This window comes from Pangasianodon hypophthalmus, chromosome 12 (assembly GCF_027358585.1).
Source record: "Pangasianodon hypophthalmus isolate fPanHyp1 chromosome 12, fPanHyp1.pri, whole genome shotgun sequence".
NCBI lineage: Eukaryota > Metazoa > Chordata > Actinopteri > Siluriformes > Pangasiidae > Pangasianodon > Pangasianodon hypophthalmus.
The window spans coordinates 20,191,629-20,206,095 of NC_069721.1; the positions used below are offsets into that span (position 1 = coordinate 20,191,629).

The 14,467-nt window shown below is 36.1% G+C and overlaps 1 protein-coding gene across 2 annotated transcripts in view; it reads left to right on the plus strand.

Annotated features, from left to right (window-relative positions):
* Positions 1 to 13,345, plus strand: part of zgc:165653 (alpha-actinin-2) — a 29,186-nt gene extending 15,841 nt beyond the window's left edge. The window contains exons 12-21 of one of the 2 annotated variants that reach the window (XM_026915803.3): positions 797 to 947; positions 5,212 to 5,320; positions 5,820 to 5,960; positions 6,227 to 6,409; positions 8,153 to 8,287; positions 8,421 to 8,600; positions 9,300 to 9,446; positions 10,738 to 10,803; positions 11,850 to 12,008; positions 12,207 to 13,345. In XM_026915803.3, the coding sequence (XP_026771604.1) occupies positions 797 to 947; positions 5,212 to 5,320; positions 5,820 to 5,960; positions 6,227 to 6,409; positions 8,153 to 8,287; positions 8,421 to 8,600; positions 9,300 to 9,446; positions 10,738 to 10,803; positions 11,850 to 12,008; positions 12,207 to 12,365 (1,430 nt within the window). In that variant the 3' untranslated portion in view covers positions 12,366 to 13,345. Of the gene's footprint in view, positions 1 to 796; positions 948 to 5,211; positions 5,321 to 5,819; positions 5,961 to 6,226; positions 6,410 to 8,152; positions 8,288 to 8,420; positions 8,601 to 9,299; positions 9,447 to 9,984; positions 10,209 to 10,737; positions 10,804 to 11,849; positions 12,009 to 12,206 lie in introns of those variants that run through there. The other variant, XM_026915804.3, reaches the window with a different exon arrangement.
* Positions 13,346 to 14,467: the final 1,122 nt, after the last annotated feature.

The window sequence follows — 14,467 nt, forward strand, 5'->3', positions numbered from 1 at the left end:
GCCCCATAAGTCCTTTTGTTTCTTAAGAACATGACATACTTACTACTCACTTACGTAAATGCTTACTAAATTTGAATCAGCAAAATTTCTCCAGCACCATTGTGATTAACAGTTATAGTTAATTTCTTTAATGAAAATTACATTTTTTAAAAGAAATTATATTTAAATTACAGTCATTAAGTTCAGTCCATTTAAGCCCATTTAACAGCAGAAGCTCAGTGAGTTTTCATTTTTCACCAGCTGCTGCTCTTTCACGGAGCATTTATTCCTGTGTTTCATTTGTTTCTATATTTGTCATTCAGTGGTTTAGTAAATATAACATGCATATATCTGTACTGACCATATGAACATGCCTTGGTTCGGGTCAGGCTCCATCACACCACCCTGCCATTGGTTATTTTCCTATAAGAGCACGCCTCATCAGGTTTTATTCCTTACATGTTATATTAAACACACTAACACACTCATGTGCCAATAATGACTGAATTAAACTGACTGAAGTTTGCCACAATAAAGACGTTCTTCCTCTCTCCTATTAAATGTAGTGTATTACTATTTTATTTGCTGATCTAGACTGCACCATATAGCATAGCATGAAGTATTTTTCTTGTGTATGTTATACTGTATGTTATTATGAAAGTGTTACTGTGCTGCACTATGCATGCTTGGTTCCTAAAGGGAATGATAATTAGATAACTTCATTCATTCTAACCCCTGTTTACCTGTGTTGATGGTCAAAATATACAACAGTGCAGTGTTATGCCTTCTGTGTGTGTCATGTGTGTGTTTGATGTAGGTAAGGACGAGCTCCTGACTCTGAAGGACTACGAGCGGGCCTCTCTGACCGAGGTGCGGGCGCTGCTCAGGAGGCATGAGGCATTCGAGAGCGACCTTGCCGCACATCAGGACCGAGTGGAGCAGATCGCAGCCATCGCACAGGAACTCAAGTATGACCACTTCCTGTTTCTTCTCCTTTCTACATGAAAAAAGATCAGTATGCCAGAACGTCAGTGGAGAACATTTTGCAGCAGATGATGTACAAAGGCTTTAACGCTGACTGTTAAGCTTGATCTCTGGTCCTGATCCTGACCTCTGACCCTAAGTTTGGATATGCAAAAAATTAGCTTCTTTCTCATTAGGGGCAAATAAGGAGTCCAAAGTTCAACCAGGATGTGTTAATAGGTTTGTAAAATAATAGTGATATATCAGCATATTGGTATATCATGATAAGGATATCAGTAATAGTCTTACCATTAACATTATTCTATACCAGTAACTTATAGATGATGACATCACAAAAATGTTATTTCCAGGTGAAATATGCGGCATTACCACAAAGCAGTTTTACCTACTTTTGAAAGAGGTGCTTTAATTAAGATTGTTTCTGTATTTATATAAAGAAAAAAAAATCATATTCTAATCTCTTTCACAGCATTGTGTCACTATTACTTTTATACACATGAGCACATACTACTTTAATCTAGTGGTGGGCGATGTGGCAAAAATATCATATCAGGATTTTTTCATGCTGGATTACAATCCACAATCTGAACAGAGCAACCAGTCTAATTTCCTTCTTGTTGAAAATATAGCTCTACAAGGAAAAATAACCTCAAAGAAAAAGAATAACAGAGATACCTTAGGCCAAGGTCCTTTTTTTTAAAATCAAATAAATCATAGGATATTTCCCAACAAAATGTAAACAGTTATTTCTAAAATAAATACACTGGATAGTGTATATAAAAATGTTCAATAAAAGTACATCACCTCTAATAATGTCTTTGGTATTTCAAAGTGCAGCAAATGGAAAGGTTATTGACAGTCATTGTTCGGGCTTTTATTGCACTTCTCAGTGCATTCTATGTTCAGCTGAGGAAATGGCACTGTTAGAGAAATGTTTGTGACTTGGTTGTTAAAAGGATCAACTATTTTTAGAAGTAGCTTTTAAAGCCTCATTTTCAACAGTGTTGATTGGGTATTATATTTTTGGCAACTTATATGTCACGGCATCACTGAAGTCTTTCCAGCATTTATTAGTTTTTTCATAAGGAGTACTTTTTCAAACACATTTGTTTTGCATTTGTTCCACTCACATGCTCTCTGCATGTTATCTCATTCAGCACACTCATTGGGGAGCTTTCCTGGTGGTTAAACAAATTTGTCATATTTTCTTTGACATGCCAATCTTTGCATATTTTCAAATAACTGTTGTTTGCGCCACGTCCATTGTGTAGTGTAAAAAAGTTCCATGTAACTGATTTTTTTAGGCACTAACTCCTCTGTGTTATCAGCCATGCTGCTGTGCTGCCAAACAGTGAGTAGGAAACATGAGCTGCCTACTTATTTATTACTGGTTTGTTCCTGTGTGTGTCATGGAGAACATGAGCTGGACTTGTAAAGTACAGTAAAGTCTGGTTCATTAAACTTGCAATGTCTGAACATTTTCAGCACAACTGACAAAATGTCATTAGTCTCACAGATGTCATGATCTCTCTGTAAAAAAAACAGATTGTGGAGACATGTTAATTGTTCAAGATCTAAGATCATCATATCACCCATTTGGAGCTCGTACAAAATATAAAGCCAATTTTAACGAGTAATAAATTCTGTTGGCATATGTTGATTCTAAATGCCATTGCACTGACTCTCTGCTTGCTGCTGGTTTTTCTATAAAGTTTCTCTGGGGATCACTGTTATCTAAACCGAATAAATAATAATATGTGTAATATTCATATTTATAAAACCTCTTGGCTGCATTCTGTTGTATAGAGAATGTCAAGTGAGCATCTTTTTGAGTAGTTGTGTTATTAGCTGTCCAGTTTAAAAGTTACCAGTTGAATAAACTCTGCTAGTTAAGCCAGCTTTTGTTTCAAGGCCAGAAAAGCCAACTTGAAGCATCCTCTAAGACACACTAATGATTCATAACTTCACATACTCTAAATACTCTGATATTTACAACCTAATCGTGATATAGAAATATGAAACAAGAAAATTGTGAGGTAGTTGTAAACATTGTATGGTGTTTATACGCTCTGTTCTGTGGTGTATTTAAAGATCTTGCTTTGAGTGTGTGAGTGTGTGTGTTGCTCTGATTTATGTTTTGAGAGCTTCCTTTTGTTTCTGTTGTTATTAATGTGACCTATAGTGTGGGCAAAACACCTGCTGGTTTCCTTCTGTGTAAATGCCATCTCTCTCTCTCTCTCTCTGTCTCTCTCTCTCTCTCTCTCACACACACACACACACACACACTCTATATGTTCAGACCAATAAAGCCATAACGATAATTACAGACTACATGCTGTTGTTCATTGAAGGCAATGGTGTTTTTGTTTAGGTATTGTCACACAGTTACAATATACTGTATATATATATATATATATATATATAGGGCCTGACTAGTGTTCTAGCTGTATTGTAATCTGTTTCCCTTGAATTGTGGACATTAGTTTCTGCCTTTATGTTTGTTTGTGCCATTGTGTGTTTGTGTAAATACATACACATTGTTCTGGGTCAGGGTCAGTTTGTTCTCACACGCCTATATTAAATCACTGAAAGCTTCAGGGGTCAGTTTAAGAGATGGGTGTGTGTGTGTGCGTGTGTGAGTGTCTGCAGGTTTTTATTTTATAATGTATTTATATTTTAAGACATTGTGTGTTCCTGCTGGGTATTTGAGTTTGTGAAATTGGGAAAGTCATTAAAGCCCTGTTTATCTTGAGCTACTGACGTCTGTGGAGGTTTTGATTAGACTGATATTCTCCATTATTAGAAAATTTTCATTATCCGTGAAAAAATATACAACACTTGTGGCCCAATAGCAACCACAGATGTTTTCGGAAAAAAGCAAGTACATGTTCTCTCTATCTCTCTTTCTCTCCATTTCTCTCTCTTTCTCTGCTATATTATCATATCCTGATCTCACTGACATGCATTTATTAAAAACATGTTTCTGGACTTTGGCCATGAGGTGATCAGTGTAGCATTAACTGTGTCACTGTGTTAAAAGTTATAGCACACACACACACACACACACAGACAAGCATACACATAAAACTTACCCTGAAACACCAAGAAACAGTTATTAGACACTGACAAACTCACATTATGACATTATATACATATAAATATGATATTATCACACATTTAATTTTATAATATTTAATTTAAAGTTAAGTTGTTGATTTTGGATCTATGGAAGGATATTTTTACTTGCGATTATATTTAATAGTATAGGCTACTGCTGTTCGAACTGTTCTCCTGGCAGCCTTGTGGTCAGACCTTGTACTACATTTTTACAGTATATACTACAGTGTACATTTTCACATTTTGATTGTTTTGGTTGTTCTCTTGGCATTATTCAGGTTTAAATAATCGTTATTTAAAATATAAAATAAATATGTGCCATTTATACACATAGATGCTTCTAAATATACATTTTATAATAAATAAATACAGTATACATTTTCTGGGACTGTCATTTTGTGCTGTTTACAGCGTAAAACTAAATGCTTTGTCATAACTTCATGATTGATTATAAAAAAATACTATTACAGAAATCAAACATTAGGACTACACTGAAAAAAAAGACTTCTTAGCAAGGCAAATATCTATTATCTATTATAAATATCTATTATCTACTATTCTAATATCTAAATATATTTATCTAAATATTATATCTAAATATATCTAATATGTTGTAAGATAAATACAGTAAAGCAAGTACAGGATTATTAAACCTATTTCTAGATATGTTTTACTAATTTCAATCTTGTCATAATAAGAAATATTAGATTAATTTGCCCATATTCAAAACATTTTCACATTCTAAGATATCATTTTTTGTAGTGCAGCTTTTCATGTTTCACTTTCCCTTGTTAAGTTAACTTCATACTCTCACGGATCTGCATATATTAACAATCATGTGCACAATGTGGCTAAAAGTCTGTCTTATTTTTCAGTATCTTAAATATTAATCTTCAAAACTTTATAATGAATGCATTTATTTTGTCAACATGTTGTATTGGTAGTCTTCTGCTGCTAGGAGTCGTGTTTCTTTGTTCAGTGGAATCACGTGTTCAGCAATCAATGCAAGCTGTCATTAAAATGTCATTAAAAGAGAATGGAAAGAAACAACAAGTACTTGTTATTCTTTCTGTCTCTCTTTCACTCAGTCTCTCTCTCTCTCTCTCTGTGTGTGTGTGTGTGTGCGTGCAGTGAACTGGACTACCATGCTGCAGCAGCCATTAACGAGCGCTGTCAGCAGATGTGTGATCAGTGGGACCAGCTGGGAACTCTGACTCAGAAACGGAGAGAGGCCCTGGAGGTATTATTATTAGTACTATTATTAACCATTACTTTCACATTGCTCAATGTACATTGCTCACAATTGTACACAATTTTCAAAATGAAAAATCGAAACCATCACTCACTTAGCTCTATATTTTGCACAATACATTGCTTGACTGCTGTGACTGAATTCACAAAAGAAGAACATGTTTCATACACTCCACTCCAGAGACAAGTACTTTCACACAATCAGTCATCAGTCCATCTGAGGCAGGAGGGTTATTATCATACAGCAGGCCACCACTCAGATGCTCACCTCACCTCCCAGTAAAAAGCTAATAAATACACCACCCACAAAAGCTTTAGAAATTAAAGCTTGGCTGATAATTATCCACTGTGAAATTTGCAAATGTGCATGAGGGAGACATTCAAAGTGGAGAGAATCAAGGCTACAGTCTCATTAACCTGTTTTAAACGCTGCTTGTGGCTCTGTGTGTGGGGGTGTGTGTGTGTGTGGGTGTGTGTGTGTTTGTAAGAGGACAGAGAAGTTGCTGGAGACAATTGATCAGCTCTTCCTGGAGTTTGCTAAAAGATCTGCTCCGTTTAATAACTGGATGGAGGGAGCCATGGAGGATCTGCAAGACATGTTCATAGTGCACAGCATAGAGGAGATAGAGGTAATGATCAGGGATGTAGCGGTAAATAAAATGTGGGTAAATCCTGACTGTGAAAACATAGAGCTTATCTTTTTTTTTTTTTTTTTTTTAAATCTGTAGTATCATTATTTAATGTGTAAATGGTATAGAACATAACAGTAAATGGTATAGAACATAACAGCTGAAAGCTGCATTTTCACTCAGTTTGAGCTCAAGTTCTAGTACCTTGTTACCTGTGTGTGTGTGTGTGTGTGTGTATGTGTGTGTGTATGTGTATGTGTCTACAGAACCTGATTTCGGCCCATGACCAGTTCAAAGCGACGCTGCCCGAGGCAGATGTGGAGAGACAGGCCATCCTGAGCATCTACAACGAGGTGCAGAAAATCTCCCAGACTTACAACATCAATCCCAACCTCACCAACATATACTGCACCATCACCCCGACTGAGATCAACCTCAAATGGGACAAGGTGTGTATGTGTGTGTGTGTGTCTGTTTGTGTGTGTATGTACGCATCCTACTAGCTTAAGATGAACAGCTGAATAATAAGCTGGAACTGTTAAATCCAAGGTCCACTGAAATTTGCTAGTGACTGTATATGCATAGATGTGTGCATGTGTGACCAAATGTCTCAGTGTTGACAGGAATACCTGATATTTAAAGATACAGTAGTTTTTTATTCAGGTTGGAGTTCGCTGCATTGAGCTTCTTTAACGCTTCTGATAACTGGTATCAAATGTTTAAAAAAAATTTTAGATCTGACAATTCATACGCATTAACAAAAGAGATACGTATGCCTTTAACAACAGTTTTTCCACTAGATCAAATCTGTCAGATTGCGTAATCATTGGCAATGGCTTCTTGCCAGCATAGTACTTTTTCACAATTTTAAGGTGCAGATCAAAAAATGAGGTTGTTTTGCTGCTGCTTCTCATCCAGCTGGTTCGGAAAGCTGCACTGTGTTATAATTTTAATGCTTTTTAAAATTTCAATGCTTTTAAGAAGTCTTTTCCGCAGCTTTGAAAAATAAAATGTGATTTTTTTTGTACTAAGCTGCAAAAGCCACAGCGAGTCAGGTTGAACTGGTTTAGTATGTAGAGACAAAGGCACTTAAAAACACTGTATGCAAAATATCTTACAAAACAAATTTAAAAATAGCTAGATGAAGTGTGGATCATGAGCGTTGAGCTGCAAAGAGACAAAGTGAGCAGAACAGCAATCGCTTTGCTTTATGTGGCTTGGCTTTATGACGTATGTTCCCAATTCTGATTGTACACTGAAATACCTAACGTCTCCTACTTCTGGTATAGTCAAACCGGCTAGAAGAAAATGGCGCCTAGGTAAGGAATAAAACACTTGGCAGGATTGTGTGATGTGGCTCGACATGAAATGGAGTCACCCAGAAGTTGATTATTTTCCTATAAGAGCAAGTGCTATCATGTTTTATGCCTCTTATAGCACATTAAGTTGCCACCAATTATGACTTTTTACTTATTAAGGAATGACATATCATGTTTTATGCCACTGTCCATCTGTCTGTCTGTCTGTCTGTCTGTCAAGATTCTCGTTAACGCTATATCTCAAGAATGAGTACTTCAATGTTTGTAGGATTTATGTGGAATTATCATTGTAACCAGCAGATGAACAGATTAGATTTTGGAATTGATCCAAACAGGGTCAAGGTCACAGCGAGGTCAAATTTCTGAAAATGTTTTTCTTCAATAGCTTCCTTCCTGTTTGTCATGCAAAGATGTTCCGTATGTGTTCATGTTCAAGAACCCAGGGCCCATTTTTGGCTAGCTAAGATTTTTGAGCTTCCTTCAAGTTTGAAGTATATTTCAGGGATATTTCTGACATACAAATTAGTAACAAGAAAGGCTAGACGTGGTGGTGGAGGCATCATCCACTTACTGTTTAACATAACGTCCTGATATTACTTACATTATAGCAGCTCTTAATATGACCTGTGATTTGAATAACAGCCAGCTGACACTACTGTGAGTGCTGCTGATATAGAAAATGAATCATCACACAAAAATAATCGAGAATTCAACAGCGCTTGGAATAAATGAAATTCAGAGATCTCTCAAATAAAAATCTTTCTTTTGCATGTTAAGGTTAGGGGTAGGGCGAACATTATTCCATTACAGTAAAGCCAAATCAACAGAAATCTCCTAAATGTTATTAATACATGACAGTGTGTTTGTGTGTAGGTGAAAACGCTGGTCCCTCAGAGGGATACTGCGTTACGGGATGAGTTATCCAGGCAGCAAATGAACGAGCGCCTCAGAAGGCAGTTTGCGGCCCAGGCCAACGCGATCGGACCCTGGATACAGGCGCGCATGGAGGTGCAACTGAAATATTACAAACACAGTGGCATTCTTGCCTATGCAGTGTAGTTGTGTTGTTCGGTAATGTTGTGCTGTGGTTTTACAGTATATATGTCTGTGTGTGTGTATGTGTGTTTTTGTGTGTTTTCAGGAGATTGCAAGCTGCTCTGTGGATGCAGGCGGCACTTTGGAGGATCAGATGAATCAGCTGAAGCAGTGTGAGGGTATGATCATCAACTACAAGCCCAACATCGACAAGCTGGAGGGAGATCACCAGTTTATCCAGGAGTCACTCATATTTGACAACAAACACACCAACTACACCATGGAGGTGCCTCACTCTGATATATGCTATAGTTCATACATTTAAATGTTTCCTCACAATTGATGACTAGCTTTTCAGCTCACCCAGCTAGCTAGCCAGGTAACCAAACCTAGCGAGCAAGTTTGATGTACACATTATTATATTACACATTATAAACATAATACACTATTATAAGCAAACTAATTTTAAACATATGATTGACTTTTGGCATGTTGAATGATGTGCTGTGGCATATAACCAATTAACGGCACATGCTTAAAGGATAATTTGGTATAAAAAATCAAATGTACACATGGTCCCACTTATCACAAGTCAACCAAGGCCATTGTCTGAAGTTTGCTCAGAATGTTTTACACAACGCTACACTAAATTGCCCTGAGTGTGTGAATGGGTGCATGATGGCTGTGACAGACTAGCTTACCTTTCGCCCTGTGTTCCCAGGATAAGCTCTGAATCTACCACAATTCTGACCTGGATGAAGCATTTAGTGAAAAAAAAAATGAATGAATGATTTATACCTCTATAATATATGGAATAAGATACATATATAGTATACTGGACTATGTAATACATCTGTAGTCAAGTGAAAAAACACTCAACACACAAACCCTCAAACAACACAATTGTGATTCACAAATGTGAATTTGTCACAGCCTTAAGTCACTTCTCTACACAATATAAAGTTTTGCCCTGTTGTGATTTCAGCATATTCGTGTTGGATGGGAGCACCTCCTGACGACTGTGGCTCGCACCATCAATGAGATCGAGACTCAGATCCTGACCCGCGACGCCAAGGGCATCAGTCAGCAACAGCTCACCGAGTTTCGCTCATCCTTCAGACACTTTGACAGGGTAAAACCGTATACACACACACACACAACACACACACGCAACACACAGACATGCTGACCGAATCTTACAGAATCTCACTGTCTGGTCATCTGGGAAGAGATCATATGCTAACATGATTGACAACAGATAAATTAATTGTCTGATAATATAAAAGTAAATTGATATAGAAAAAAATATAAAAGTAAATTGGAAATGAGCTTAACAGCTCAAAATGTATCAGTGTATTTGCATTTTTACTGTTTGTATCTAAATGTTTTATGACTGAAATTTATATAATGTTTATGATTATATAATGTTTTTGTACTGTATTTTGTTAAAATATATTCTAATATTTCAATGCTAATGGTATTGTTCTTTTTATTTTCATATTTATTTTAATATCTGTTTGTGCTGTATTAGCTTTTATTCTTTACACTAGCATGTCTTTGTCTCAGTCTTTAGGTTTGCTCAGTTAAACCTTCTAGTAGCTTGAGTTTCGATGTACACAATCAATACTGTGTGTGTGTGTGTGTGTGTGTGTGTGTTTGTGTGGTTACAGAGTAACCTTGGGCAAGTTCGTTCCACTGATTAAAAGCTTGTCTGAACCTAACAGGAAACACTATAGGAGGTATTCATCTAACACTACTTACATTATGCACATATTATACAGACAGGTGACCAATTAAAGGGAATAAAACAACATAAAGTGTGTTAATAAGGTTTTGGGCCACTAGAAGCTGCCAGAACAGCTTCAATGTGCACTGGCACTGATTACACAAGTCTCTGGAACTGTAATGATGCAACAAACACCACTCCATTCTTCCGAATATATATATATATATATATGTATGTATATATATAGCATATGATTTGGGAAGAGATCATGCCCATCAGAATAGAAATGTTTCATCATAGGATAAAGGTGAACAGTCACAATACAGTGTAGTGACTCTTCTCTCTAAGGGAACAAGTGGACCTAAAGCATACCAGTGAAATAAATAAATAAATAAATACCCCCCCACAACATAACAGAGCCACTGTTTTTCCTTTACTTTGTCACCCATCTTTGTGTTCTGTCATGCATTACAGCATTCATTATGCATGTGCTTTCTGATATTATGGGCAGCATCATCCTCCTTTTTTTCAATGTCATTCTATCTTCTCGCTCTCTCTTTCTCTGTCCTTGATGTGATGTGTGTGTGCCTATGAATAATAATACTCCCCTTATCTTTACTATGACTCTTTACATCTCTCTAAACCCATTTCCTTTACCTTTGCATTTCTCATTGCATATTCTCTCTCAATCCTGCAGAAGAAGAAAGGAGGAATGGACACAGATGAATTCCGTGCATGTCTCATCTCCATGGGTTATGACCTGGTAAAAAAAATAAAACTTCAGCAGTACTTACTGTAATTTTGTTAATGGAACCCAACTACATGTCTCATTAACACAATTTAATGCCCAAAGAACATTTTATTTCACAAAACTGGCTGAAATTTAGAGTTGAGATACTGTGTATTGCAGCTTTTCTTATCAACATAGAGAAAATTTTTTTTGTCCTCAGGTTTCATACATCTAGTGATATTTAAATTAGAATTATTATAACTTAAAACTTGGGGAAAAAAAGAAGAAAGAAAAGAACTCAGTCAAAGCTCACATATCTTTACAAATAACTCATACATTACAGTACTGTGACTTGTGACTGTTTTCTTATTGTACGTTTGTAGTTTTTGGTACAACAAGGGTTACTTTTTAAAATTTACAAAGACCAGAGAAAGGACAGTAAGTTGCAAAAGGGAAATTAGGGGGTGCGTTGTAGTATTTGTGCTTTGAAAGGAGAAACACAGATGCATCTGCAATGAGACAAAAGCACTCATTTTTGTTTTAGGCACAAAAACCTCTTCCGCTTGTAAATGAGGAGTTTTTAGTTCTGAAAAGGATTTGAGAGCCTTAATTTATTTGGCCCCTGATTTCTCTTGATAGTCCAGATGTAGATCTTCTTGCAGTCCTTTAAAAAAGATTCTTTTTCACTTTGTTATATAGCTATAAACCTATTCATCTACACAAGCCTCTCCTGCCATTTCTCTTGTGCTCTCACTCATGCATACAGATTTTCTCAGTATTGCTGTGTACCTGAATTCTGAAATATCAAATATGACACTGTGTTTTTTTATTTACAAACAAAAAAAAAAAAAAGTGGTGCTCCCAAAAATGAAATTTACTTTATTTTCTTCTCACAATAAATGACATTTCAAATGGATGGGAGAATATTTCTGGTCAGGTATTATAACTCAACATATCAAACATTTTTTTAAAACAGTGTTGTGTAGTCCTATGCAACTGTATAACTTTGTTCATTGGAGTTCTGAAAAATAGAAGGTGCTATTAGTGTAACCTTTCTCGTAATTACGTGTGTGTTGCAGGGTGAGGCGGAATTTGCTCGGATCATGTCAGTGGTCGATCCGAATAGTAAGGGAACGGTGACGTTCCAGTCGTTTGTGGACTTCATGACCCGTGAGACTACTGAGACTGACACTGCTGAACAAGTTGCCGCCTCCTTCAGGATCCTCGCTGGTGATAAGGTGTGTGTGTGTTAGTGTGTGTATGTGTTTGTGTGGCGATTCTGTTACACATTTACTTAGACAAAATAAGATGACAAAACCTGTGCTGTAAGTTTTTCAAACTTGTGCCATGTCTCCTGCCTAAAATCTCCAACAAAGTTGCTTTGTAATTTTCTATCTGAAACTTTTTTTCTGTTTTTGCTCTCTGGTGTGTTGCAGCCGTATATAATGATTGAAGAGCTGAGGCGTGAACTGCCTCCTGAACAGGCTGACTACTGCATCGCCAGGATGCCCCTGTACACTGGGCCTGACGGAGTGCCAGGAGCCTTGGATTACCATGCCTTCTCTTCTGCTCTCTATGGAGAGAGTGACCTTTGAACAAACACACACACACACACATTTTTTCTTCTAATTGCCATGTGTTACACTACTGTTTCAAGCACGCCCGCCTCCAACGACTCCAATGACCCTCATGACTCAAAAGCATGTTATCAACTACAACACAGTGTGTCTCCTTCACACTTCAACTATGTGTAGAGTTATATCACCTAGTTTGCTAACTAGATGGTTCACTAATTACCTAGTTTGCTAATTAACTACAGAGAATAAAGTAGCAATGTTACATCAGTAAAAACGTATACCTGAAATATTTGCCTACATAAAAACCTAATTTGAATTAAAAAAAATTAAAAATACTAGCTTATCCACCATGTTTACTGTTTTGAGTAAATACATAGCATCAGATTGCAATGTCATCTTGGTAATTTCTGCTCCAGAGTCACTCTTACTCTGTCTCCATCTACAGTCACATTTCACTCCAAGAGATTATTTTACATACTATCATTTAAAAAAGATTAGCTGTTTAAATATTGGCACAGTTCTTAAATTGATGACTGGGACTCAATTATGGGAAAAAGGTGAGGGAACCTCAACAAGAGTGCTTTGAAAACAGTATTGGAACACAGATTTAATTTTTTTTCCTTGAATAAAGTGAAAATACCTTATGGAAAAAGCAGTACTGGTGAAAACTGGTTTAACATTGGAAGGATAATGAGAAAAAACATTAACATTTAAACATTTATTTCTTTATTAATTCTGAACCAGGAGAAAAATGAATATGCCTGAACACAGTATATTAGTGACCTTTTACTCGGGTTGTCCATTGTTCAAATTTCTTGTATAACTAATTTCATACCTTGATAATGCACTCCAGAATCAGTTTTGTGCTTTTGAACATGAGATTATAACTCACCATAAGCCTCTGATGATTAATTTTCAGCTGTTTTGTTTCTAAGCAGCTATTGTTAATCAAGAACACACAGAGATTTAATAATCCAATAAAGCCTAATTGATAGCAAGCTGTTGTCATGCTTCATTCTTTGATCTGCATGTTTAAAATATTCTACATATTAAAGTGGATATCTACATATCTATATCTATATCTATCTATCTATATATATATATATATATATATATATATATATATATATATAAGAAAGTAGATGGGTTTTAAGACAACTGTCACAAGTTGACAAGTGGCAGAGGACAGGACAAAGCGATTTGAGGTTCTGAATGAACTCCTTTATGAGACAAGCAGCTATTGTTAGTTTAAGACCTTGCAAACTCTTTATAACACTATGTTATAATGAACAATGCAAGAAGTCTTGTTGGTGAGCAAAGAATCATAAAAAAATACTTTGACTGTAGTTCTGATCTAGTCACTGAATATGCGTAGCTCATAATGTGTATGTGATAATACATCAAGTATGGTTAATATAATATTAATTGCCACCATTCACTGTTCCAACTCTTATAAGTTCTAGCATAACAAAGGCTTCTGCATGATACAATACGATTTCGATTCTTAAGGCAGTGATTCGATATTTGACAAAACCACTGAATCTGCAGTGATACGATACTATACCATTTGATCTGGTGTAGGCCTACCCTTATTTCATGAATGATGATGTAGAGAATGGCTATTTTAAAAGTATCAGAGATATATGCAATCATCTTGCTAGCCTATTTACACGTCAGTTTAATAATATCAGTTATTTTTTACACACCAGGTGTCTGTCCATTTCCGATAATAATCATTTTGTTATCAATTATAATCTATAACAATCAATTTACAATCAATTATAATAGAAAATAATCGATTCATTATCAATTACAACTGATAATAATCGATTTATGATTGTTTCCTTGACTAATTTATTGATAATATAATTAGCTTTACAGTTAGGTAAAGCTATTATAATGTGTTATAATTATACACTCGCTGCACACTTTATTAGGAACACTACACTAATACTGGGTAGGGCCTCCCTTTGCTCTCAGAACAACCTCAATTCTTCATGGCATGGATTCCACAAGATGTCGGAAACATTCCTTTGAGATTTTGGTCCATGTTGACGTGAGTGCATCACACAATACCTGCAGATTTTTCAGATGCACTTTCATGCCGCGAACCTCTCTTT